Below are 26769 nucleotides of genomic sequence, written 5' to 3'. Positions count from 1 at the left end.
GCACGAATTTTTAGTTTCGATAGTATTTATGAGTCTCATGATAAAAAATACAGGATGGTTATGGCAAACGCACGAAAAGCGAAATAAATAAAAAAAATCAAATATTATGTTGACGACTTCAGCAGTTGAAAGTTGCATTGCGTAGATAATGCGTTAAAATAAATATAATTAAATCCAGAACTTAGGAATATCAAAAGCCTTACAAATTTGAAGATAAGACATTCAGTAAATATTTTTAGGAAGGGGAGGGTTGAATTGTTATCATGGTATCGAGGCTCTTCGTACACATGACTAAAGTGACGTGGCGACGGCCATCTTGAATTTCCACACGCCACAAATCTTCCAACTTTCTTTCACCCTATCTCTGGCGTTGGAGTACTCCACAGGCTTTTGCAAAGTCTGAAAGGACCAGTATTCCCTCCGTAGACCACTAGAGTCCTCTTGTGGTATTTTAACGCAAAATGCTCACAAAATTTGAGACGAAGTCTGCCCGAGTGAAAGGTAGAAAGTGAAGATTTCTTCATGTGACTGTTGTTCCATTGGTTTTATTCACATAATTCTCCTTACGATTTCTGTTTTGGTACCACGTTTTTACTTGGCTTTCTCGGCTGACTATCTCTGGTTATTGACGTGATGTTAACTTTGAATTTTCGCCAAGATATCAGAGTAATGTTTACTTGCCGGCTTTCAGTGACTAGAATAGTAGAAGAAAGAAGTTCCAAAAACACAGTACACTGAATATATCTGATGTAAAACTGCATGCAATACGCAGGGGAATTCTTTTATCTTCAAAATGTTCTTCGACTATGGGATCTTATACTTTATATATTCTATGTAGCTACCAAAAATGTAATATTCTACTTAAGCTCATATGATTTTTCTTGAATTGTTTCATAGTTAGTCTGTGTTTCATTGAATCGTCTTAAAATTCAGTTTTCATGACAATGATTACATTATGGTCCAATTTATATTTCACACTGAATTGTTTGGCTTGGGCAAACGAACAGCCCAGTAACTGAATCAATTATGTTCGGCACAGCAGAATTAGGTTTGGCACGGCATTAAGCACGGCTGAACTAGTCGTGCTGCAAAAGTAGAACACAGATTCAAATATTGTGCTTTTGATATGCCAAATGAAATTCCATATTCTTTTCATTCTTACACATACAATGTCATATGTTGATTGGAATGCAATAGGTTTTCCAAGCTGTATACTCTGGCATAAAATCAATAATCAAAATGGCATTTAAATCTTTCTGACTTGTATGACTTTTTATCTTGCACCCAAAGTTGTTTTGATCTTTTACCAGAATGCTGATTATACTGTAAAACACTAAACAAAACTGCAGGGGTTGCATTTATTCTCAGAGTAGGCAGTAGAGATTGATAAGTAGGGGGTGGAAGTTAAGCCGGCCAACGGGGCCTAATGAAACCCAGACACTGGTGTAGATCTTTACCAAATTTTCCTCTCTATTTTGACTAAATAAGTCTTATTGATCAAGATCTAATTAGAATTCAAAACATGAGTACTGCAGTAAGATTTAGTTTCTCATCCCTGTATTTGACAACTAACTGGAATTGGTGAATCATTGCCAGGCATTTCATTCCACCCCAAGCGGCCATGGGTGCTTGCCAGTCTTCATAATGGTGTCATCCAACTCTGGGACTACCGCATGTGTACTTTATTGGAACGCTTTGATGAGCATGATGGTCCCGTCCGTGGGATAAATTTTCACACTGTACAGCCGTTATTTGTGTCTGGTGGTGATGATTACAAAATCAAGGTAAAAATATGCTCATTCCATGCTACAAGACATAGTTTATATGCTGTTCTATTCTTGTACTGTCCTAAATGCAAAAATGCATGCAAATGAAGGAAATCAATTTTATCACCTTTATTTGCATGCATTTACATTTGCGACAGAACACAAGCTCAGATTAGCGACAGGTACAGGCAATTGTGCTAATCACTAGGTCCTTTACTCTCAATGCTGGCCATGATTAGTGCCTTGCACAAATGCATCATACAACTCAAACAAAAACAAAATCTAAAATGGCTGGGGCCCTCACACCAGAGACAGGGCAAAACAAAAGACTTTCATCAATGAAAATTAGCCCTTTCTGACATAGAGACTTAGAAGCACTGAATAATTTTCTTTTTGTTGCTGTTGTTTTGCCCCCAAAAGCAAGAGTGAGCACATGTTTACCACTCAAAAAGTCACATGATTTCTTATTACTTCTAATTCAAGTTGCCTATTTCTTGAGAGTGTAGTTCCTATGATATTCTGAATTATCTAACTGTATATGTAGTAAATTGTACATTAGATTTTGAATGTGGACAGGTCCAGACCTTAAACAGTGTTAGGCTCAGTTCAAATGTCGTATTATCAATGAGCCTTATTAATTGCAAATGTGTGCATATGAATCAAGTTGATTGTTTCTTCTCCATTTACATGCATTTGCATTGAATATGGCTCATGGATAATACGATGTTTGAGCTTAGCCATACTGTCTTTTCTTGACTGATGATAGCCTTTTGTTATCTAGGTGTGGAATTACAAGCAAAAACGTTGCTTGTTTACCTTGCTTGGCCATCTTGACTACATCAGGACAACGTTCTTTCACCATGTAAGTTGTTTTTTGTGTTATACGGTATAAATTGATTATCTTTGTATTTTTCTGTTATTGTTGTATTGTTCCAGGGTTGCCTTTATACAATTATCCTCCATGTAAATCTTGTTTACTGCCTGTCAGGAATACCCATGGATTCTCAGTAGCTCTGACGATCAGACGATCCGGATCTGGAATTGGCAATCTAGGACGTGCATATGGTAAGAGTCACAAAAATACTGGATTGTTTATCATCCAAATTGACGAACTATACCAAAAGGAAAATACAATGTTTCTATCTGAGGGTGTAATAATCTATGCTGATGCAGCAATGAAAACAACTAATTTCTCCATTTTTGAGAAGCAAATTTTATTAGGAAATTAAGTGTGTAGCATTGTTTATGTATTCTGTAATTTAAATTTTCAAGCCAGATAAGAATACTCTGTACAAAATAGGAAGTGCTGTTTTTTTAGGATCCTGTAAAACTCTAAATTTCCTGATAGCGTAACCACTAACCCATAACCACTAGTGACATACTCCTAGTTTCCTATACAGTCATCATGAGAGGTGTTAATATCTGTTAACTAATGCTATTGCTATTTACTGGTCATAGTGTTTTAACTGGACATAACCACTATGTGACATACTCCTAGTTTCCTATACAGTCATCATGAGAGGTGTTAATATCTGTTAACTAATGCTATCGTTATTTCCTGGTCATAGTGTTCTAACTGGACATAACCACTATGTGACATACTCCTAGTTTCCTATACAGTCATCATGAGAGGTGTTAATATCTGTTAACTAATGCTATCGCTATTTCCTGGTCATAGTGTTCTAACTGGACATAAGCACTATGTGACATACTCCTAGTTTCCTATACAGTCAACATGAGAGGTGTTAATATCTGTTAACTAATGCTATCGCTATTTCCTGGTCATAGTGTTCTAACTGGACATAACCACTATGTGATGTGCGCCCAGTTTCACCCAAGTGAAGACATGGTGGTGTCTGCCTCTCTCGACCAGACTGTCCGAGTTTGGGACATCTCAGGTAAGATTGGCCAATGTACAGTATGTGCTATGTTGTGCAAAAGGACATGAACCAGGTCGTGCAAAGATGGCCCTGGCAACAAAAAAAAACGTAGAATTTCTTTTGGGTTTGAATGTTTGAATTTTAAAAAAATGTAAGTTCTACTACCATGGGTGAGAGCCTATAATTTTTTTTTTACTGTATTTCGAAATCAGTTTGTTCTTGAATGGAAAAATGTTTAATCATGTACATTACATCAAGTACATTACTGGACCACTTAACACTTTCACACTTAACCAGTTACAAAAGCTTTCTATTTTCTTGGCTGATTCAATCAATTTTGGCTGATTCAAGCAATTGTGATTTATGTAACTAATGTGAAAGCTCTTTTAAGCTTTATTGTTATTTCTGTAGGCTTGCGCAAGAAGACAGTTGCTCCAGGTGCGACTGGACTTGATGACCACCTCAAGTCCCCTGGCCACACTGATTTGTTTGGGCAGTCAGATGCCATTGTCAAGCATGTTCTAGAGGTAAAATAGGCACAGCAAATTTTTGATTTTGTTTCAGGGGGTACCCAAGATGTTTGCATTACATTGGGTGGAAAGTTCAATAGGTATTTTGGGATTTGAATTCAACAAACTGATCTGTTTGGACAGTCAAATGCCATTGTCGAGCATGTTGTTGAGCTACAGCAGGGGGTGTGGAGATTCGTGATGAAATGGTTATGAACTGTGGTTGTGTTATTGGGTAGACTCCAACCTGATTGTGAAACTGGTGAAACTGGTATGCTAGAGGGGGGGGCGTATATTTGTGATGTGTTATTTGACCACACATTTGTCATTATAAAGTATTAGCATAAATCCACTCACATACTATCACGAATATTGCCATTTAATAAGCTCCCATACTCACTACAGTATATACTTACTATATACTAACTATAGAGTCATAGATAGTGAGTAGCAAAAAAGTGGTTACTTATTACTGAGAATTATTAAAATCGTCATTTATTTGAAGGTAGTACTGTATGTGGGTGGATTTATACTAAAACAATTAGACTACTTACTTAGCTACGCACCTCGTTGACTATCTATTGACTCATAGAAAACTCAGACTTGTAGCCCAATTGTTCATAATAAAGGCCTAACATTTAATTTTTAGACAGGGGGACTGATAAATTAAGGGAAGGGGGTACTATTTCAAAAGTCTAGTTATTCATATTTTTGAAGCTAGAGTACTAAGGTGTTTCTTTCCTCTTAAAAACTTTACATACCAAACATCGCTATACTGAAAAAAGCATTCTATTTTCATTTTCACAATGTGATAAATCAGGGGAGAGGTCTCATGCCCAAATGAGTATGGCAAGCATGTTTTGGGTTTTGACCATCTATTCTTATATTAAATAAGACCTTTAATGAAAATGACATCCACTTATTGGTAATTTGCAGGGCCATGACCGTGGGGTGAACTGGGTTGCCTTCCATCCCACAATGCCACTGATAGTGTCTGGTGCTGACGACAGACAGGTCAAACTTTGGCGAATGAATGGTAAGCTTAACCCGTTGACCCCTCAACTGACCCCTCAACTGGCCATATATGAAAAAAAAACACAACAAATGAATTTTAAGTTTAGCTCTTTCAGTTGCTAAAAAAATAGGCCTTGTTTTTTTATTTTGTGAAAAAAACAAACAGAGAATACATATTTAGAGAATTCATTATAACCCTCCTTGCAGCTAGGATATTGAATTACAACTGCATAGCAGAGAGACAACTTGTCTTTATCAATGTTGGTGTAACACTGTTTCCATGTAATGGGGAATAAATATGATTAGAAAAACTACAGTGGTCCACATAGGTGTAGTGGACTCAGGGAATTGAATCAAGACGTAGTTGAAGCAGTTTGTTTTACGACTCTGTGAAAATGGAGTAGTTTCACTGACATTTCAAGCATTAGCTCTCTGTTGGAGTGAAAGAGCTAAAGCCAGATTGGGGTAGTATTTTATTGTACTAGCATGCAAGCAATTGGTGGTTGGATGCTGCATAGGGGAGGAGGAAGGAGAAGGGATGGGAAAAGAAAACAGACATTATAATTTCTAATTAAACTTGTGTATTCTTTTTCAGATTCCAAGGCATGGGAAGTAGACACCTGTCGAGGCCACTACAACAATGTGTCATGCGCATTGTTCCACCCTCGCCAAGAGCTGATGCTGAGTAAGTCAAGATTAAGTCAAAATAGATTCATGACTCTATACTGTAGTTTATCCATATTCATTCAGGATAGTCCCCTTCAGTAGTTATGTAAGAACAGAAATAGATACAAATTAATTAACTAATATAGGCTGTGTTTACACTTGAATTCAAATTGATAACACTGGTACTGTTCCAGCTGAATTATCATCCTAGGTTATGTTTTCAAGTGTAAACTTACTTCTCCTACCCGCTTTCAGTTAACCACAATCTAGGTTGACGCTAGTGTAAACACGGCAATAATAGAGAATACAGCCTGCCCCCTTCAATGCAAGCAGCACTCAATGTATAATATTATTCCCAAGTCCAATGTATAATATTATTCCTTGCAGCCCAAGTCCCTAGGAGGTGGTGTACAATTGTGTTATACTTAGCGCAGGCATTAGTTAAAAGTCTCATTACTTTGCAGGCAACTCTGAGGACAAAAGCATCCGAGTATGGGACATGTCCAAGAGGTACATATTTACCATACCAATAACTTTAAAATCATTTCTTGGACTAAATAAATATCAAGGTTCAAGTTATTCTGTAGTGTCTCTGTTTTGATGATTGTTCTTTTTCTGTGTTTTGTAGGACAGGCGTTCAGACATTCCGCAGAGAGCATGACCGATTTTGGACAATTGCTGCACACCCCACCCTTAACCTTTTTGCAGCAGGTATAGTAACAGAAAACGCAAAAAAAAAATATTTCAAAATTGAAAAGAAGTGTGTCTTTTGGAATTTTCTTTGAGAATGACTGATAATTAAGAGTGGATTGCCTGTTAAATTCTTTTGTCTCTTGTTTGTTGAGGTTTCCGCCGGCCCTGGGGCTTGAGCAACCAACCATAGGACAAATCCTGTTGGTCCATCCCTATTTGTGACTTCCATTTTATTGCCTTGATCAGGTCATGATAGTGGAATGATTGTATTCAAGCTTGAGAGGGAGAGGCCAGCCTATGCTGTACATGGCAACACCCTTTATTACGTCAAGGTAATGTATGCACATGTATATGTAGGCCACCCTTTATTAGGTCAAGATAATGTGGATTTGTATGTAGCACACATTCAACATTCTTTATTTGTGGATGTATGTGCACGCATAATATGGCCCATTCAACGCTTTTATTACATCAAGGTATTGATTTTTTTGTTTTTGATTGATTATTGGTTTCAATATGAAAACATGCAAGAGATAAAATGACAAGTATGTAAACTGGACATTATCTTATTTATCTTTATTTTGATAGGACCGTTATCTGCGAATGTATGAGTTTGGGACATCAAAAGATGTTCCTGTTATGCAGTTTAGAAGGTAAGCTCACCACACAACACTGAAACATTCCCTCCTTTCCTGAAATTAAACTCTGCTTTAAGGGCAATAAGAAGTAGCTGTGAAAAGTGCAAGTGTGGTTTTATATGTGGTTCTATGTACTGCAGTTATCAACATTCTAAGAACTCTCACAGACAGTTTCAACAGCTTCCCAAATTTATTTATATTATATTTTTTTTTTCCTGTAAAGCATACCTCCACGTTATTGTATTATTGGGTAATATATTCTTACTTTTAGTATAATTTTACATGACTGTGTATTCTCTTTTCCAGGAATTCAACTCGCACACCTGTCCATTCACTGTCATTCAACCCTGCTGAGAACTGCATTCTACTAAACACGGTATGCGGCTACACAAATATTAATCAATAAAATCACTTGATTTGCACTTATGTTTACTGTATGATTGTAGAGTGCAAGTAACCCTGAAAACAGTGTGTACGAGCTCCATGCCATCCCAAAACAGATTGACAGCAGCAACCCAGAAGGTAACCATGATTTGCTTTCCTCCTCCCCCCCTCCCCCCAACTCCCATTGTCCCATCTCCATCATCATTGTCATCACCAAAACAGCAATGATTGTGATAATGCTGGAAGATGTCTTGCCGTTAGTGCTAGTTTTATGGCCCAGCTTCCAATAAGCCCCCTGCTTCAAATTAATTTCCCCATAAGGCACAAAATATTAAGCACCCCCATCCAACTATAAATGTAAGGTTGGCTGAACACAAGGGTATTATTGCCCACTCTAATGACTCAATGCACTGGAATATGTGGCAAATATGTGCCAAGCCCACTTAAACCAGCATTTAAAGTTAAACTTGCATTTAAAGTAACTTGTTACTTGCCTTTTTCCCCCGCAGTGTCTGAAGGCAAGAGGGCCTCTGGATTAACCTCTGTGTGGGTCGCTCGCAATAGGTTTGCCGTTCTGGACCGCACACACACTCTTCTTATCAAGAACCTCAAGAACGAGGTGACCAAGAAGGTGACAGCGCCTGCTTGCGACATGATCTTCTATGCAGGGACGGGCAGCCTCCTGTTAAGAGATGCTGAGTCAGTCACACTTTTTGATGTCCAGCAAAAGCGGTAAGGATAAATCATAGAGTATAGGTTTTGTAGCTATCTCCTTTTTGTATGGGTCTATCCTTAGTAATAATCACAGCATCACAGCACACACCATGTCTTGAACAAAAGGTTGGTTGGCTAACCTAGAAAAATGATGATCATTATGTGCTGTTTGTCCTTTAATTTTAAAAGTCGCGTATAGTGAACATCTGACCTACGAATTGATTAATGTCCTTCGGGAATGTCTTGGTTGTTTTTTTTCTTTAGAACAAAGCAATACCTCTTTGACTTTTAGAGTTATCATTATACAAAAGAAGCTAATAAACAGATATGAACCTCTAATAAAGATAGCACATCGTTTTAGCTCCCTTTTAGTCAAAATTTTATTGCTCTATAGCATCTTTTCAAATAATATAGCACCAAATATAACCCTCAGAGTTTTTCTTCTACCAACAAGAATCGTATTACTGCCTAATGAACGCAAAGGTCTTACTCCTCCGCCCTTGCTGGCTTAGCATCTTTGCACCCCTCAGCCACGCCTTACCTTACTATGTGTGGTTCTCCTGTGTTCCAATAGGGCTCTGGCTTCTGTAAAGGTCAGCAAAGTACGGTACACTGTGTGGTCACCTGACATGTCTTATGTGGCCCTTCTCAGCAAGCACGGTGAGTTCCTTATTCTCTGCGCTGTCTTGTTGTATGTACAGTAGAAGATCTAAAGGGAGAGTCAAACCTCAATCTTAGGCTGCCATAATGGACTTTTAAAGGTCACACCTAGTTTTTCTTTTTAAGCCGCATTGTCACCAGTTTACTTCTGACGGTTTAACAGAAACCTCAACCGTTAAAAGACAAAAGAATCTATCAATCACATCCTCAAAGAAACTTGCAATAGACACACTGCTTCACAATGTTGTAATATTTTTCGCATTTCCAGTTAAAAATCAGCAGAGATTGTTACATAATCGACTGGAAGTAAACTGGTGACAATGCGGTTTTAACACTGTTGATATTCTTTGCAGTTGTTGCTATCTGCAACAGGAAGCTTGAGAGTCTTTGCACCATTCATGAGAACATCCGTGTGAAGAGCGGGGCATGGGAAGAGAGTGGTGTCTTCGTCTACACCACGAGTAACCACATCAAGTATGCCCTGACCAACGGCGACCATGGCATCATCAGAACCCTTGATTTGCCAATATACATCACTAGAGTTAAGGTAAAACTCTAAAAAAGGCAAATAATATTGATTTGCCCACATTCATCACCAGAGTTGAGGTAAAACTCTAAAAGAAAGACAAATAAAATCAACCATATCAACAAAATTTGGGTAGCAAGCTAAAAAAAAACTGGAAATTTGGCAAATAAATTGTAATTTGTGCTGAAAATGGCCCAAGTATGCCACTGACTCTCTCTATCACCTCTTTTAGCTGGTCAAAAAATCTTATAAAGCAGCCCTTTGTAAGAAAAAATAAAAGATGGCTTCAATAGAAAAGTTAACTCATATTGTCGAGTTATCATGTCCACAGGGCAGCAGTGTATACTGTCTGGACAGAGAATGCAAGACAAGAGTTCTAGGGATTGACCCCACTGAGTTCAAATTCAAGCTGGCGCTTATCAACCGCAAATATGATGAGGTACAGTTAAAGCATTCCCAGACATGTGCAGGGACTGAAATTAAGACAAATTCCAAACAAATATTAGCAAGTTCTCTCAGTGGCTGCCAAAAATATTGCTTCCGCTAAGCAAAAAGTTACTATCTTCAGCATTGGGTTGTGTTTCCTATGCTGCATTCACACCAAAACCATGTTTAGTAAAACAAGGTTTTTCTTGATGATCACTTAGTAACATGTACAGCACAGTCTATTCTGTTTTGTTCTTGGTTTTGTCCACTCTTGAAAGATTTAGATTTAAACCAGTTTAATTAAACCACCTTTAAACTGGTTTAAGTGCTGGTGTGAATGCAGTTCTAGAAAAGGTGAACATTTCTGTAGCCATGTGTGTTGGCATCACTATAAATTTTTTATTCAAAGCTAATAAAATTGATTATGAATTCTCCAAAAAACCTACATTTTTATAAAATATTTTTAATGTCACTTGCAGCTCTATAAGATTTTCTGTGTAAATTCTTGACATTTGAAAAATGATTTTTATGATATAAAACTTAAACAGAATTGGCTATCGAAAGCTACAGTATCCCATAAGTAAGGGTTAGATAATAGACGCAAGTGATTCATGATTTAGGGCAGAAATTAACAAAAATCTGAGAGTGTGTAAGGACGGGGCAGTTCAAATGTAGGGTGCTCAGTGGTAAATGGCAGTGGTCATTTTCTTAAGCTAGAGTATGGGGCCTGTTATCTTATTCTTCTTCTAAGTTATCTGATTCAACCTATTTATTGACTTTGAAGTGCATTGTGTTTGCAGGTCTTACACATGGTGCGTAATGCAAAACTTGTGGGTCAGTCCATCATATCGTACCTACAGAAGAAGGGATACCCTGAGGTAGCTATTATAAGTCTTCCACTTTGATTGTTACTGTGATTTTTAGTATTCTGAGAACTCTTGCCAACGATTCTCAAAATGCCAAAATTACTACTCACTTCTACTGTCAATCAAGTTTTAAATGTTTAGTACCTTCTGATTGGTCAGTCAGATGGCACGGTTGGATGCCATGCTAGTGTAGGCCAATGAAACATTTCATGCATTCTTGACTGACAAGAATGCATTTTGTTATATGCAACCGTGTTTTAATTTGCAAATTACTCAAAATCTCAGTAAAACATACTTTACATTTAAACACTAGCTTGTTTTTTAAAGAATGTTGGTCTATTCACAAAAACGCTTTAGAATAACCATGTACAATTAATGTATGATACTGTATTGATGATATTGGATTGATATAAGATCTCAGTTTCTCAATTGAAAGGATACTTTTTGTGACTTGGTGACATGTTAAAGCATAAAATGAGGTTGTGAATGTTCATGACATAAATGGCTCAACTTTATTTTGTCTCATTCTGTTCCAGGTTGCTTTACACTTCGTCAAAGATGAGAAAACTAGATTTGGACTTGCCCTGGAGTGTGGTAACATTGAGGTCAGTCAGGTTACACTCATTTTTATACATCTAATTTTTAGTTGAATGTCTAATTTTAAGTTGAGGCTGGGCCGTTCTTTTTTGATTATTTTAAGGCTTAGAATATTCTTATCAATGTTTTTACATTTTAATGTATATATTAAAAATATAATACTTGATGAATCATTGGAAAGAGAACTACATTATCAATACCAATAATATTGGGTTGTTATTATAAAGACATTTTTATTCTTCATTTCTCAATACATCAGACTAAAAAGCATGTTTTTTCTGTTATCTGAGCTGCAGCGTGTCCTTAGCAAGGTTTTTGGTGAGATCCAGGGCTGGACGCTCATATTTTTTCACCCTATTAACTTCAATTCAAACGTTTTTTCCCAGGCTGTTATTTGGGTCTAATGCCTAAAACTTCTAATTTGTAGGGTTCTGTCTGTGACTAGTGTTGTCTTGTTTACTCTACATAGTTTAAATTTCAAGTCGAACCATATAAAGTTTGTGGTTAAAGTTCTTTCGTAATAATATCCACAAATTTATTAATTTGGACTAAAAAATAGCTTGACTATCTCCTTAGCCAACCATATATGACTATCATTTACAGAAGTTTGTTTGTCACTGGTTTTTAACAAAAATTAAATGACTGTGAGTGTGTATTTGCTGTGTATGTGACTGTTTAATTGCTTACTTGATCCCTGTTTGTGCAGGTTGCTAATTGCTTACTTGATCCCTGTTTGTGCAGGTTGCTAATTGCTTACTTGATCCCTGTTTGTGCAGGTTGCTAATTGCTTACTTGATCCCTGTTTGTGCAGGTTGCTAATTGCTTACTTGATCCCTGTTTGTGCAGGTTGCTAATTGCTTACTTGATCCCTGTTTGTGCAGGTTGCTAATTGCTTACTTGATCCCTGTTTGTGCAGGTTGCTAATTGCTTACTTGATCCCTGTTTGTGCAGGTTGCTAATTGCTTACTTGATCCCTGTTTGTGCAGGTTGCTAATTGCTTACTTGATCCCTGTTTGTGCAGGTTGCTAATTGCTTACTTGATCCCTGTTTGTGCAGGTTGCTAATTGCTTACTTGATCCCTGTTTGTGCAGGTTGCTAATTGCTTACTTGATCCCTGTTTGTGCAGGTTGCTAATTGCTTACTTGATCCCTGTTTGTGCAGGTTGCTAATTGCTTACTTGATCCCTGTTTGTGCAGGTTGCTAATTGCTTACTTGATCCCTGTTTGTGCAGGTTGCTAATTGCTTACTTGATCCCTGTTTGTGCAGGTTGCCCTGGAGGCAGCAAGAGCCCTAGATGACAAGGCATGCTGGGAGAGTCTTGGTGCTGCCGCCCTGCGCCAGGGTAACCACCAGGTCGTGGAGATGGCCTACCAGCGCACCAAGAACTTTGACAAACTATCATTCCTCTACCTCATCACTGGCAACATGGAGAAACTCAAGAAGATGCAAAAAATTGGTAAGTTCTAGGGAATCACAGGTAGATGAGTGGTTAAGGTAATGATGCAATTTGCACCTCTACCTGAAGGTCACCTGTAATGCCTTTGCCTGGAGGCTATGTGCATGGAGTTGGTGCCATTTGCATAACACTCATGTGAGCGTTGCCCTAAGGAACTTAGCATTGCCCTGAGCATTGACCGTTGTCCTAAGGCATTGAGCGTTGCCCTGAGCGTTGTTGACCTAAGTGTTGCCCTGAGCATTGCCCTTAGCGTTGACCTGAGCATTGCCCTGAGTTGCGTTGAATGTTGTTCGAGCGTCCCACAACGTATAAGAGTAAACCGCAACCTTAATCCTACACACACGTTTTCTATTTTTCATATAAGGGCGTGAAAAAAATATCCAAAACTGGCACATTTACCTTATTTTGTCAACAAGCGGAACAATGCTCTACTTTTGAAACTATGACTCTTATGAAGGGATGTTTTGAGGTTGCAAAACTGGAGGCAGAAAGCCAATTGTGCATTAAGATTGTGTACAGACACTGGGGAACCGCGAATTAAAAATGTTCAAATGTTGCTGTTTCTTAGTTAAAGTCTTTTTTGTTTCGTCATTTTTTAATAGATTTAGCAAAGGTTAAGCCAAAGCAAGCGTTGTTTGTTTGAAGGTTTGTTTATTTCCCCTTACAGCTAAATTCGTTGTTGCGCGATCTCGGCGAATCCCAAATCCCTGTCTCATTTAGGAATAGCGCGTAGTGAGACACAAGCTTTGAGGATGGTTTATCTGGTTTTGATTGCTTGGTTTTATTGACTCTGCGCTATCCCCAACAGCTGTTGGGCTATATTCCCAATTCACACCACCATGAAAATTCCCTCTATTATTTCTGGATCCAATAAGATGATCAAATTAGAGACTCGCAAAACGTACAGAAATTTTGGTCTTTCGAGGCAAGAAAATGGCGCAACACATAGCTCAGGTCAACTCTCAGAGCAACGCTCAGCAGGTCAACACTCAGGCCAACACCCAGCAGGTCAACACTCAAGTCAATGCTTAGGTCAGCGCTTAGGTCAACACTCAGGGTAATGCTCAGGGCAATGCTCAGGTCAACGCTCAGGGCAAAGTTAGGGTAAAAATGAGAATAGCATGTTGACATTTCAGTCTATCGCTCAATTTTTTTTAACCTAATAAAACTATGAGTCGTCTCAAAGCTGTTCGTATCGGGATATCAAAGTATACCTCATGTGCACCCTATCTTCCAAGTATAACAGCTTATAAGGGTATGGCTTATTTTTTTCACGAGTGAAAAATGGACATTTAGTCATCACCTCATAATTTCTTGTATTTTTAAAATTGATCATTCTTGAATAAATACAAGCCTCAACAAGAAACTATGGTCCTTGAGCATTGAGACAGTATGAATTTTGGTACATAATATCGCTTATTTTTGAAGATAAAAGATTTAATCGTTTGCTAATTTGGAAAATGTTATGCGTGAATTTTCTATTTTCTCACGTTGTACAATATTTTCGACAACTCTAAAACAAGTATTGCAAAACTGAAGTTACACTTTTATTCCTTCTTCAAAGGCCTATCTATATGCCAAATTTTAGCCAAGAATAATGTCTCGTTATTTTCAAAATAGTTGACAAAATAGTTGTTGTTTTTGGGAGCATTTAAATGGGTATCAACTCTGTGCACATAGGCAGGAGTTATCATGCTAATATGCCCTTCTGTGGGGTAACCATGCAAATGTCCCCTTGTGTCTCTGTTGTGCCATCATGTGGGTTAATCATGCAAATTTCCCCTTGTGTCTCCAGCTGAGATACGCAAAGACATGAGTGGCCAGTACCATAATGCACTCTACACTGGTGACGTGGAAGAGAGAGTTAAGATCCTGAAGGCGCTTGGCCAAGGACCCCTAGCTTACCTTACTGCAGCATCTCACGGCTTGACAGAGGAAGCGGAAGACATCAAGAGCACCTTTGAACTTGATGACGCCACTGTAAGTAGAATCTTTCAACAAGGGCTATTATATAATCATGGTTTTTCCAAAGTATATTGCTGGCTAATTAAGGCAGCTTAGAAGATGGTCAGCTGAATTGGGCCACTAGTTCTAACTTGGTTAGACAGATATTTTCTACATCTAGCTCGCTTTGTTTCCTAGCCAACTAAGAAGCATTGGTATTCATAAAGGCAGGTAGAATATGCTGCTAATATTGTATATATACCTGATGTTTACATCTTTCTAAAATAAATTCCATATGCAGGTAGAATATACTGCTAATATTGTATTTATACCTGATGTTTACAGCTTTCTAAAATAAATTCCATATGCAAGTTGACAGTAAAACTTCTGTCATGGAGTTTTCTAGCTGTTAGATGTTGCTTATTAGTTGCTTATTGGCATTTTAACTCAAGGAGAATATACTGATGATACAGCTCCCCAAAGTAGACTTGAATTCAAGTTGACATTGAGTTTTCTAGCTGTTAGATGTTGCTTTTGCTTATTGGCATTTTTTAACAAGGGAGAAAATAATGCTCATACTGATTTTGTACTGATCCTTACAGCTTCCCAGGGTAAACCCAAATGCTAGGCTTCTACAGCCACTGGTCCCTATCCTGCAAAATGAGGGTAACTGGCCTCTGCTCACAGTCAGCAAGACATTCTTTGAGGGAGCCATTGCTGCAAAGTGTGAGTAAACCACATTAGACTACGTAGGGGAGGGGTCTGAAGGGTGGGTTGTCAAGAGAAAGGGGAAGTGTATGTGCAAAAATGGCACACAGAATATCCCTCTTAGGTGCATTCCCCTTTCCATCTTTTTTGCTTAATTTGTTTTTGACAAAGCCTTTAGAGAATTGAGGAGGTGGAGTCCCAGAGAGTGCACAAAATAATACAGTGATTACTTTTTGGGGAATCATTCCCTGCTAAACGCCCTTAATGATGCACATTTTATTATTTATATGGCACTTCTTTTGAAATAAGAATGTGTCTGTGTGAATCAGTAAGCGATATTTAATCAAAGATGAATCTTCCCTTTACCTGGAAAGATGATCCTTCTTGATTCTTCTCATGGCCTTTATATGTGTACATTATGTTTTGCTGGAATCTTAATGCTGGTTTATTCTATTCCAGCGGGTGGAGCTGCCGCCATGGTGCCTGAAGATGTGGGAGATGCAGGGGGAGAGGGTTGGGGCGAAGATGCGGAACTCATCCTTGATGAGGGTAAGCTGTTAGGGTCACAACTATTCTTTACCAGGCAAACTTTGTGCTAAATTTGGCATTTATAACAGCATACACCTATATTAAATAAAATTGCACTCAAGAATCCTTGTGTCTTGACCCACAGTGGTTTGTCGTTAATATAATGACTTAATTCTTGTGTCTTAAAGCTATGTGACTATTGACAGACAAATAAACAAAAATGGTACGCCACTTTAAACCTGGATTTGTTTTTATTCTTATCTATTCATTTATTTGATGCCCATAAAGCACCGCAGGCTACACACAGATTCTCCGAGTGCAAAATTGTTTGAAATAGGTGTATACCCCTCCAATGCCAATGTGAGGGTTGTCCAATGCACTGACAAATTTATGCATGACATGTCTCAAGCAGGAAACCCCACTGGTAGAGTGAGCTTTACTGCCCACTCTACCAGTGTGAGGAACAATGACATGCATAAGTTTGTCAGAGCTCTAGACTAAAGTGGCCACCTTGGGGAAGTTAGCAAATACTATGTGATTGAAATGAGCATGTTAGGTAGCCATTAAGGATATGGGAGTGTCCTATTTACGTCTTAATTCTTATCATTTTTCTTAGAATCACCCTTAGATGCTTGTCTTAGAATGTCATTGTCTAAAATGTTGTATATGCCCCAGAGAACCATAAAAAATCTACAAATATTGCATCTATTTGATTTCTATGTTTTCTCATTCTCCATTGCCAGATGCTGGATTTGATGCTGATGAAGATGTGCTTGCTGTTGGTGATGAGGAGGGTGGTGGATGGGACGTAGGAGATGACGATCTGGAACTCCCCCCGGACCTGGTGAGCAAATCCTTGATGCTGTAGCACCCTATAAATAAGAATCATCTGCTCCCTAAAGTAATGTTGTAGAGTGTATTAAAGCCGCATCGTCACCAGTTTACTTTTAGTCAATTACTTAACAATCTCTGATGCTTTTTAATGGAAAACCCGAAAATTATTTCAAAATATTGAAAGCAGTGTGTCTATTGAAAGTTTCTTTGAGGGTGTGATTGATAATTTAGAGCGGATGGGCTGTTAAATAGTGCTGATTCTCATAGATTCTATTGTATTTTAACAGTTAAGGTTTCTGTCGGACCTCTGGAAGTAAACTGGCAACAATGCGGCGGCTTTAATACTTAGACTAGAGATGTGTATGTAGAAATTAGAAAGTTGCAAATGCAATGGGTAAGGTGAACACAAATATTCGAAAGCTCATGTAGTGCATTATTGTTTGCTAAACATATTTTTCCCTTTCTCTTACTCTCAACCTTAACTGAAATAGCTAGTCAGTTGATCAAATTGGCAATGCTTCCTATTGCTAATAAAGACAGCAATTTGGAAACATTGGACAATTCACATTCAGTGATTAAAACAATCTGTAACTACCAAAGTGACGAAGCACTTCCAACCAAGTGACAAGTAGCATTCTCCTTTGCAATCCATAGTTAATATTTTGTGTCGTTCTTATTAAGGATGTTGGTGGCCCTGCCGCGCCCACTGGCGAAGAAGGCTACTTCGTCCCTCCTAACAAGGGCATCAGCCAGGCCCAAGTCTGGTGTAATAACTCACAGCTACCTGTGGACCATGTGCTGGGCGGATCCTTTGAGAGTGCTATGAGGGTAAGGCAACATTTTTATTGGGACTTCTAAAGGCCATGTGACATTAGGGAATTATTCTGTAACTTGTGACACAACGAAAAAACATGACATGACACTTCAAAGAAGCCCATTTCACATCTCATTAGGCAGAACATTTCTCTAAATACTTAGAGAGTAATAGCGAGCAAAATATCAAATGCGATTTTTTTTTAATTTATGCAAATTTTTGTAAAGTGTCATTGAAATTTGAACTTTTCATCCCTGGGCCAATACATATCAAGGATAGAAATATCTAAAAAGCCAAAATCTTGGTATTTGTATTTTGGTCTCGTTATTTCTGTTTTGAAAATTAGACCGTAATACAAAGAACAGATAGCCATTGTAAAAAAATTGAGTCTTATTTTTCTGCATACTTTCCATGTTTTTCCATCATGTCGCAACTTGCAACACAATTTCATCTTGCAAGAAAATTATGTTGCAAGGAATTTGCATTTTTGCAACCTGCTATACAATTTTTTGTTGTGTTTCAAGCTGCAAGAAAAGGGGAGTTGGATTGTACTTTTCACTACATTGTAAGAAAAATCACCATGTGGATCATGGCAAATTAATTTTTTTGTCAACGTTGCATTGTAAATTGAAGAAAAACTTGCTGCATTGTAAATTGAAGAAAAACTTGCTTCTTGTAACATGGCCTTAAGGCAGAATATTTAGAAGCTGTAATTATTCTGGACCCTGCTATGCCTGTAAAGTGAAAAATCGGGCCCAACACCAGTAGTGTAAGGTTTTTAAATTTCTGGCCAAACACCAAACTGGCCTGACAAAAGGAATGGACCATCTTCTGTTACAGTGTTTACGCACTTATTCACACTTATTTAAACTGCTTTAGTTAAAGATACTGACAAGTAAAATTCAGTTGCATGTGAAATGCCTATGGAGTAAACATAAACATAAACATTATTTACTTCTTTATCTCTGCAGCTTCTTCATGATCAGATCGGCGTGGTGAACTTTGAGCCCCTCAAGCCGCTGTTCATGCTTGCCTACTCTCGCTCTAGGACCGCTATCCCAGCAGGCCCTGCCCTTCCCAACATCTTCGGCTACCCTCACAGGAACTGGAAAGAGGCTGGCGCTCGCAATGGGCTGCCCGCAGTTGGCCTCAAGCTTGCTACACTTGTACAAAGACTCCAGGTATCTATCTATTTTTTTAACAGGGGAATAATTAAACAAATGCATGCCTGGGTCCCAAAGGTTTAATTTACCCCCCCCCCCCTTCCCCCCAAAATAATAAAAATGTTGATTAAACAAGTTTTTTTAATATTTTGCAAACTCTCCTACATAATTTTTAAATACTAACCGCTTTTCAAACTGAATTACATTTGATGCTTTTTTATTGGGCAGCTTCTTGCGAAGAGCTGACCTCTGCAAACGCTTCATGGATTTTGAATAACTGAGGGCAGATGGCACTTGAAGCCGCATTGTCACCAGTTTACTTCCGGAGGTCCGACGGAAACCTCAACCGTTAAAACACAAAAGAATCTAATAAAAACCGTGATATTAAACAGGCCATCCGCTCTAAATTATCAATCACATCCTCAAAGAAACTTTCAATAAACACAGTGCTTTCAATATTTTGAAATATTTTTCGCATTTTCCGTTAAAAATAATCGGATATTGCTACTTAATCGACCGGAAGTAAACTGGTGACAATGCGGCGTTAAGCTGTTGGAAAATAGTTGGCAAGAGTTTACAGAATATTGAAACAATAGTGTCTTTTATGCTGAGATGCGCCTTGATGACATGCTTCTACTCTTCTATAGTGGTTCAACTTAGTGGTACCACTGTTCCCTGACTAACAACACCCTATGCTGCTGTTACACCCTGACTAACACCACCCTATGCTGTTATTGCACCCTGATTAACACCATCCTATGCTGCTATTGCACCCTGACTAACAACACCCTATGCCGCTGTTGCACCCCAACTAACACCACCCTATGCTGTTATTGCACCCTGACTAACACCACCCTATGCTGTTATTGCACCCTGACTAACAACACCCTATGCTGCTGTTACACCCTGACTAACAACACCCTATGCTGTTATTTCACCCTGACTAACAACACCCTATGCTGTTATTGCACCCAAACTAACAACACCCTATGCTGTTATCGCACCCTGACTAACAACACCTTATGCTGTTATTGCACCCTGACTAAAAACACCCTATGCTGTTATTGCACCCTGACTAACAACACCCTATGCTGCTATTGCACCCAAACTAACACCACCCTTTGCTGCTGTTGCACCCTGACTAACAACACCCTATGCTGCTGTTGCACCCTGACTAACAACACCCTTTGCTGCTGTTGCACCCTGACTAACAACACCCTATGCTGCTGTTGCACCCTGACTAACAACACCCTATGCTGTTATTGCACCCTGACTAACAACACCCTATGCTGTTATTGCACCCTGACTAACACCACCCTATGCTGTTATTGCACCCTGACTAAAAACACCCTATGCTGTTATTGCACCCTGACTAACAACACCCTATGCTGTTATTGCACCCTGACTAACAACACCCTTTGCTGCTGTTGCACCCTGACTAACAACACCCTATGCTGCTGTTGCACCCTGACTAACAACACCCTATGCTGTTATTGCACCCTGACTAACAACACCCTATGCTGTTATTGCACCCTGACTAACAACACCCTATGCTGTTATTGCACCCTGACTAACAACACCCTTTGCTGCTGTTGCACCCTGACTAACAACACCCTATGCTGCTGTTGCACCCTGACTAACAACACCCTATGCTGTTATTGCACCCTGACTAACAACACCCTATGCTGTTATTGCACCCTGACTAACACCACCCTATGCTGTTATTGCACCCTGACTAAAAACACCCTATGCTGTTATTGCACCCTGACTAACAACACCCTATGCTGTTATTGCACCCTGACTAACAACACCCTTTGCTGCTGTTGCACCCTGACTAACAACACCCTATGCTGCTGTTGCACCCTGACTAACAACACCCTATGCTGTTATTGCACCCTGACTAACAACACCCTATGCTGTTATTGCACCCTGACTAACAACACCCTATGCTGTTATTGCACCCTGACTAACAACACCCTATGCTGTTATTGCACCCTGACTAAAAACACCCTATGCTGTTATTGCACCCTGACTAACAACACCCTATGCTGTTATTGCACCCTGACTAACACCACCCTATGCTGCTGTTGCACCCTGACTAACAACACCCTATGCTGTTATTGCACCCTGACTAACAACACCCTATGCTGTTGTTACACCCTGACTAACAACACCCTATGCTGTTGTTACACCCTGACTAACAACACCCTATGCTGTTATTGCACCCTGACTAACACCACCCTATGCTGCTGTTGCACCCTGACTAACACCACCCTATGCTGTTATTGCACCCTGACTAACAACACCCTATGCTGTTATTGCACCCTGACTAACAACACCCTATGCTGTTGTTTCCAGACTGCATACCAGCTGACAACAGGGGGCAAGTTCCAAGAAGCGATTGTGCGCCTGCAGCAGATCCTGTTGAGTGTACCACTAATCGTAGTTGACACCAAGCAGGAGGTCAGCGAGGCGCAGCAGCTCATTGGCATCTGTCGAGAGTACATCGTCGGTCTGCAAATGGAGATTAAGAGAAAGGAGATGCCAAAGGTAGTCATTTGTGTGTCTGTTTGCTTTGGAACTGGCTTCCAAAAAGGAGCATTCAAATAAGATTGCACTCGGAGAATCTGTGTCGTAACCCACAATGCTTCATGGGTATCAAATAAATAATAAAATAAAAACAAACACAGGGAGCTTTGGCAATCTTGTTTATCTCTAAACGTTCACATGGCGTTCAGAGACCAGGATTCAGCCATTTATATGTTACCCATGAACCACTTCCGTCTACGATACATTGATTTGCGGGTGCAACTTTTATTGAAAAAGGTGTATGTATATGACACGGAACTTTATAGGCAATAATGAACAATAATGGTAGTTTTGCTTTACCACATTATCTGTATGTATGATGTGTCTAAGTTTGTGATTAGATTACTTATCTTTATCCATGCAAATAAGTATACCCATTAAAAGTGATTGTTTTGTCACCATTCGCCATTTGCACGGACAAAGTTTATTGAAAGAATTTTAAAAACTTCATAGGAACGTACGCTCCGAATGGCCCTCTGTCATGGAATAATCTACGACATTTAGCTCTTTGTATACATTCCCCACCCCACCCCAAAGTAAATAATACTCCGTTTCTTGTCTAAAACCATCATTATTATAACCAAAGTCTTCTGTATTCCAATAGGGCACGTTAGAAGAACAAAAACGGCTGTGTGAGGTAAGTTTGCATCATGGTGGCATCGTGTAGTATAGCACTATAAAATGAAAATTACTTAGCTTTTGGGTGTGGCGATCAAAAGCATACATGCTCATTAAATACAACAATAAAGGGTCGAAGGTGCCTCGGCTGGAAACTCTTGAGTCGAGTGAACTCGAGTTCGACCGTCTTTATTAATTGACACTATCTAAGGGGCACGTATATGAAAGGATAATAATTTAGTATACTATCTATTTAGGAAGAGGTTGTGGCTTTGAGGGGTTTTCAACCAAATACCATAGATGTTTTTTTACCTACGCTAAGTTTTGACCATATTTTGCCGTCAAGTATCATTAGTACCCAACGTCTGACCTACCCATTTGCCAGACTTTCGTCCCTTGGATGAAAACTTATATGTCGTCCTCTAGTTGAAAGTGTTGTTATATATATACTGTGGTAATAGATATACTTTGTCCTTTGGATAAAAATAGATTTGTTATCCTCCAGGTGAAATTCCGACTGTGGTATAGATATTCTTGTAGTAATCTGTGGTAATGTAGTAATAGAAATTCTGTGGTTATAGATATTATTTGTCCTCTGGATAAAAATATATATGTCTGATTCTAGTTAATGGTTCTTCTGTGGTAATATATATTCTTTTGTTTAGATGGCAGCATACTTCACGCACTGCAACCTGCAGCCCATACATCAGATCCTCACGCTACGAACCGCCGTCAATCTCTTCTTCAAGGTAAATATTATCTTTCATCCTCAGGAACCCAGGGCGTCAAGATCACAGTCGCAAGAATGAGCGGGACAAGGCGGGGCGGAGGGGAGGGAGGGGGCGTTTTCCTGGGTAACCGAGGATTAGCCTGTGTCAGCCGCCATTTTGTCATCCTAAGCTAATTACCAAACGTGAAAAGAGCATCCATTTCCATCGGCTGATTTGAACAAGCTTTTGAGATATTTTAGATTGAATTAGGTATATGAAGTGTGTAAAACTTTGTTTTTAGATGGTTATTTCGAGATTTCCTCTAACAATTCCTCTTCCATATTGAATATTAACAATAGCAAAGGCGTGGCTGACAAGGGGTCTTTAAGAAGCCTAGTGAGCGCCACGGGTCTCTTTTCTACCGAATGGAATGGAGTATAAGTGAATTGTAGGATTAACCATGGTCGGGAATGCATGTGTTTCACCATATGTCCATATGGTTGTACTGTTGGTCGTCTTTATTGTACGTGTACAATACTTACGGTCGTCTTTATTGTACGTGTACAATACTTACAGTACTTGGGATCTAAGTAAATATCAAAAGGAATTAAGTTTACAAAACAGGTCAGGCATTTTTAGGTTGGAAACTCTTAGTCAGTATTGATGACATATGGTTTTAGCTCTTATTTCCAATTTACATTTACTTAAATCGCATTTACCACTTTCCGCCTTTATTCGTAGGAATAATCAGAACCCATAAGCATTCCACGGTGCTATAACTGCCTTTTGACATTCTCCATCCACCGTCTGCATCGATAACATCTCTTTGAGAGAGAAAGGTTTATACTGTCTGTCTGTTTTTTATGACAAACGCATCGTCGCAGTGTCACGAGTTTTTTTTTAATGATAGTCATATAGCAATTCTATGTTGAATTTATTGTTTTCGTTTTCAGCTGAAAAACTACAAGACAGCTGGTTCGTTTGCAAGACGGCTCTTAGAGCTCGGACCTCGACCCGATGTCGCAACACAGGTAACCCATCGTGTTTTTTTTTTGTGTGAATTGATAAGGACGTCATGTGAATATTCACGGCTTCGTCATTCCTATCGGCCTGGTACATACAAGCTCTTTTTCTCATGTTATTTTCTTGCTGCCATGTGGCGAGCTTAGATGCAGGGCAACGAGTTTTCCAATCTACTTTTGGAAAGACAGCGTGATAAGTGCAAAGATGTGGGTACTGCATTTGGTGGATAACCCCCTCCCCCCACCCATTTACTCATTCATTTATTTATTTATTTTAGACTCGCAAGATCCTGCAGGCATGCGACAAGAACCCAACCGACTCCCATCAGCTCAAGTATGACGAGCACAACCCCTTCAGCATCTGCGGCGCATCCTATCAGCTCTTGTACAGGTATAGTAAGACCCATCTATAACGGACATGAATTAGTTGTTTGCCTTAATTAGTATTTTATTACTTAGCTTCTCCTTTATAATTTAACATGTCAGCTGACAGGAGGCTGTTACTTTATTTCATTTAGTCTTTGATACACCGATATCCAGAACTTTATTTTTGCCAGGCCAAAACCCCTCATTCCCTCATCTCCTTAGCCTGTAGATGTGTTGTTATATCCTTATTGAAAGGAGTTTAAAAAAAATAGCCATTAACCAGTGCGTAAGCTGAGGCTGTTATCGACAAGGTGACATATTTGTGTACCCGCGGTTCTCATTAGGGGTAAGCCGCAGGAGAAGTGCGCATTCTGCCAGACCTCATACTGCCCTGACTTCAAGGGAACACTATGCCAAGTGTGCGAGGTAAGCCTTATAAATTGGCCATTCCAGCTATAAGCATGCGCGCGCTCTCCCCATGGGAACCTACCTCAACTACCGCTACGCTTCGTTTGATGTAAGCTTAAAAAAGCCCGCGCTGCATTCTGGTAATTGAGGTAGGTTTCTGTGGTTATGCGCGCGCAAACTTATAGCTGGAATGGCCAATAAAAGACCCTTAGTCAGTCACACCCTTATTATTGTTTTTTATTCACTTTTAGAAGATAAATTATGAGAAGAAGTTTCGAAATTCTTAGAAAAACCAACGTGTTATACTTAATTTACCGAATCCAATTGAAATTATAGTTAGCTCCCCAAAATCGGCCGATGAGAATTGGTGTTTTCCCCCCTTGGTAATTTGCCCGGGCTGACAAAATGGCGGACGATAGAGACCAGTCATTTATGTTTGAAGATGCGCTTCTAGTTTGCGCTCCCAGTTGCCTTACAGCCCCAAGTGTGCTTCTCACTAACCGTAATTTGTTCATTTACCAGATTTCCGAAGTTGGAAAAGACTCGATCGGTCTACGAATCAGCCCCATACAGTTCCGCTGATGTAGCCAGAACATTAGATCTATCATTATAATAAAACGGGCGTCTATAGGAATGGTCTGTACAAAGAAGTGCACTTTTTAAATAGACCTTGCTATTAGACCTTTGCTACAGGAAAAAAAAAAAACATTTTATCATCTTCACATCTTGGCTCAGCCCTGATGGGAGAATGTGAGAGCGTACCTTGTTAGTAGAAACCGAGGACTGTGAATTAGGATTATAACGACAGGCCAACGTTGCAGAGCAAGATATCAACAGGTTTGGATGAAGGTGTCCCGGGGAGCCGGACACTTCTGGCCAAATGCCAAAAATGCGATTACTGTCCAAAACTGCTTGTATGAAAAGGGACCAGGTAGATGAGTGAGCATTAGGAACTATTAGTGATTATAAGTACATTAAGTAAAATAAACAAGAAACATTGATGAAACTACTCTTGTTTTCAGTCAGTCTCATAACATCCTTTCGCCACGCTCTGCCGGTTCAAGATTGAAACGGAAATTGGATGGGGGTTGGGGTCATCTACGCAGCCGTTATCGTGACCTCAGCCACGAGCGAAACAAAGAGGTCAGAACGACCGCGTAGGAGACTGGGGAGGGTGTTGTGGGCACCCATAAAAACACGGAGGTGGTCGACGGCAAAGTCGACTCGGTTGGTCTATGAAATTTACCACCCTGAGAGATATCACTAAAAACAAAACATTTTATATTTTACTGAAGTTTGTTTCCCTCCGAAGAGCTTTATGTGTTGCTCATTTCCTTGTGAAGCAAAAAAAAGAGCTACCATCCCTTTCTGACTACCATAAGCATTAGTCCAGACTTGGGCTATCTTTAAGCTCGATATCAGAGAGTCCCTGGACTTCATTAGCATGACACCCCCTGGGATGGTAGAATCTCTGAACACCCGCTAAGCAGCGAAGGAATAGCAGTTGGTAAAATACTGCAAAACTTTACACTTTGCTACGTCTTTTTTACAAACGATGCTGAAATTGTTTGGGTCTGAGGTGGTTTTTCACTCGGCTATATATCGGTCAGATCATTTACAGGCTGTGGTTTGTCGCCCCCTTGAAATTGAAAATATATTGTGTAGCCCAAAGCCATAAGAACAACGTACACAAAATCGATGCGTGTGAATTAGTCTTTACATAAAGCTTTTCGGTACTCTCTCGCTCTAGAGTTCGTTAACAGTTTAGTACTCCATTTTCAATTCCCTTGACTAGAAGACGTCGTTGATTGTAGGGTTAGCGATGGGTAAATCCGAGGTTCCGGGACCCGCGTTTCATAATCCGAACCCGAGACTTTAGTCAAATTTCGGAACCGAGCCCGAGCTTGTTTTCGGATAACTTGCTCGAGGTATGTAATAATTAAACATCAGTTGAAAAAAAAAAGAGAGTTACAATATAACCTTGCTACAGTACGCTAAAGTTTCTGTTTAGAGCGAAAACGCTCAATCATGGTGTAACAACATAAAACAGATCTCAAAATGCTAAGACACCGATTCCGCGTTTGAAAGTCCCAAACTCCGAGACAGAAAAAAAAACGAAGCTCCGAGACCCCTAAAGTTTTGAGAGAAAAAAAACTTCTAGACTTGCGCGTAAAAAAGCCGAAATTCCGAAAAATTTCGAGGTACCTATCGCTACCCCTACTTAGTCTTTTCGTTCGGAAAATGTATCAAGATAATGTATTTTTTTTTTT

The 26769-nt window shown here is 39.3% G+C and overlaps 1 protein-coding gene across 1 annotated transcript; it reads left to right on the top strand.

Moving 5' to 3' along the window:
* Positions 1–301: 301 nt before the first annotated feature.
* LOC116617754 (coatomer subunit alpha-like) lies at positions 302–25505 on the top strand. Its single transcript, XM_048722531.1, has 34 exons — positions 302–501; positions 1597–1784; positions 2548–2628; positions 2755–2831; positions 3555–3664; positions 4058–4173; positions 5092–5191; positions 5765–5854; positions 6300–6345; positions 6464–6546; positions 6775–6860; positions 7117–7181; positions 7473–7542; positions 7613–7688; positions 8060–8282; positions 8839–8924; positions 9278–9471; positions 9782–9889; positions 10677–10754; positions 11279–11347; positions 12606–12795; positions 14591–14775; positions 15342–15465; positions 15907–15996; positions 16719–16819; positions 17491–17637; positions 18595–18804; positions 21145–21336; positions 21980–22012; positions 22659–22742; positions 23657–23734; positions 24004–24116; positions 24436–24517; positions 25022–25505. The coding sequence occupies exons 1-34, from the start codon at positions 462–464 to the stop codon at positions 25079–25081; spliced, it is 3675 nt and encodes a 1224-aa protein (XP_048578488.1). The 5' UTR covers positions 302–461; the 3' UTR covers positions 25082–25505.
* The last annotated feature ends 1264 nt before the right edge of the window (positions 25506–26769 follow it).

The sequence above is a fragment of the Nematostella vectensis genome, chromosome 15, assembly GCF_932526225.1.
Source record: "Nematostella vectensis chromosome 15, jaNemVect1.1, whole genome shotgun sequence".
Taxonomy (NCBI): domain Eukaryota; kingdom Metazoa; phylum Cnidaria; class Anthozoa; order Actiniaria; family Edwardsiidae; genus Nematostella; species Nematostella vectensis.
Note: the sequence above shows the minus strand (reverse complement) of the source record. Positions and strands in the feature narration are given on the sequence as shown.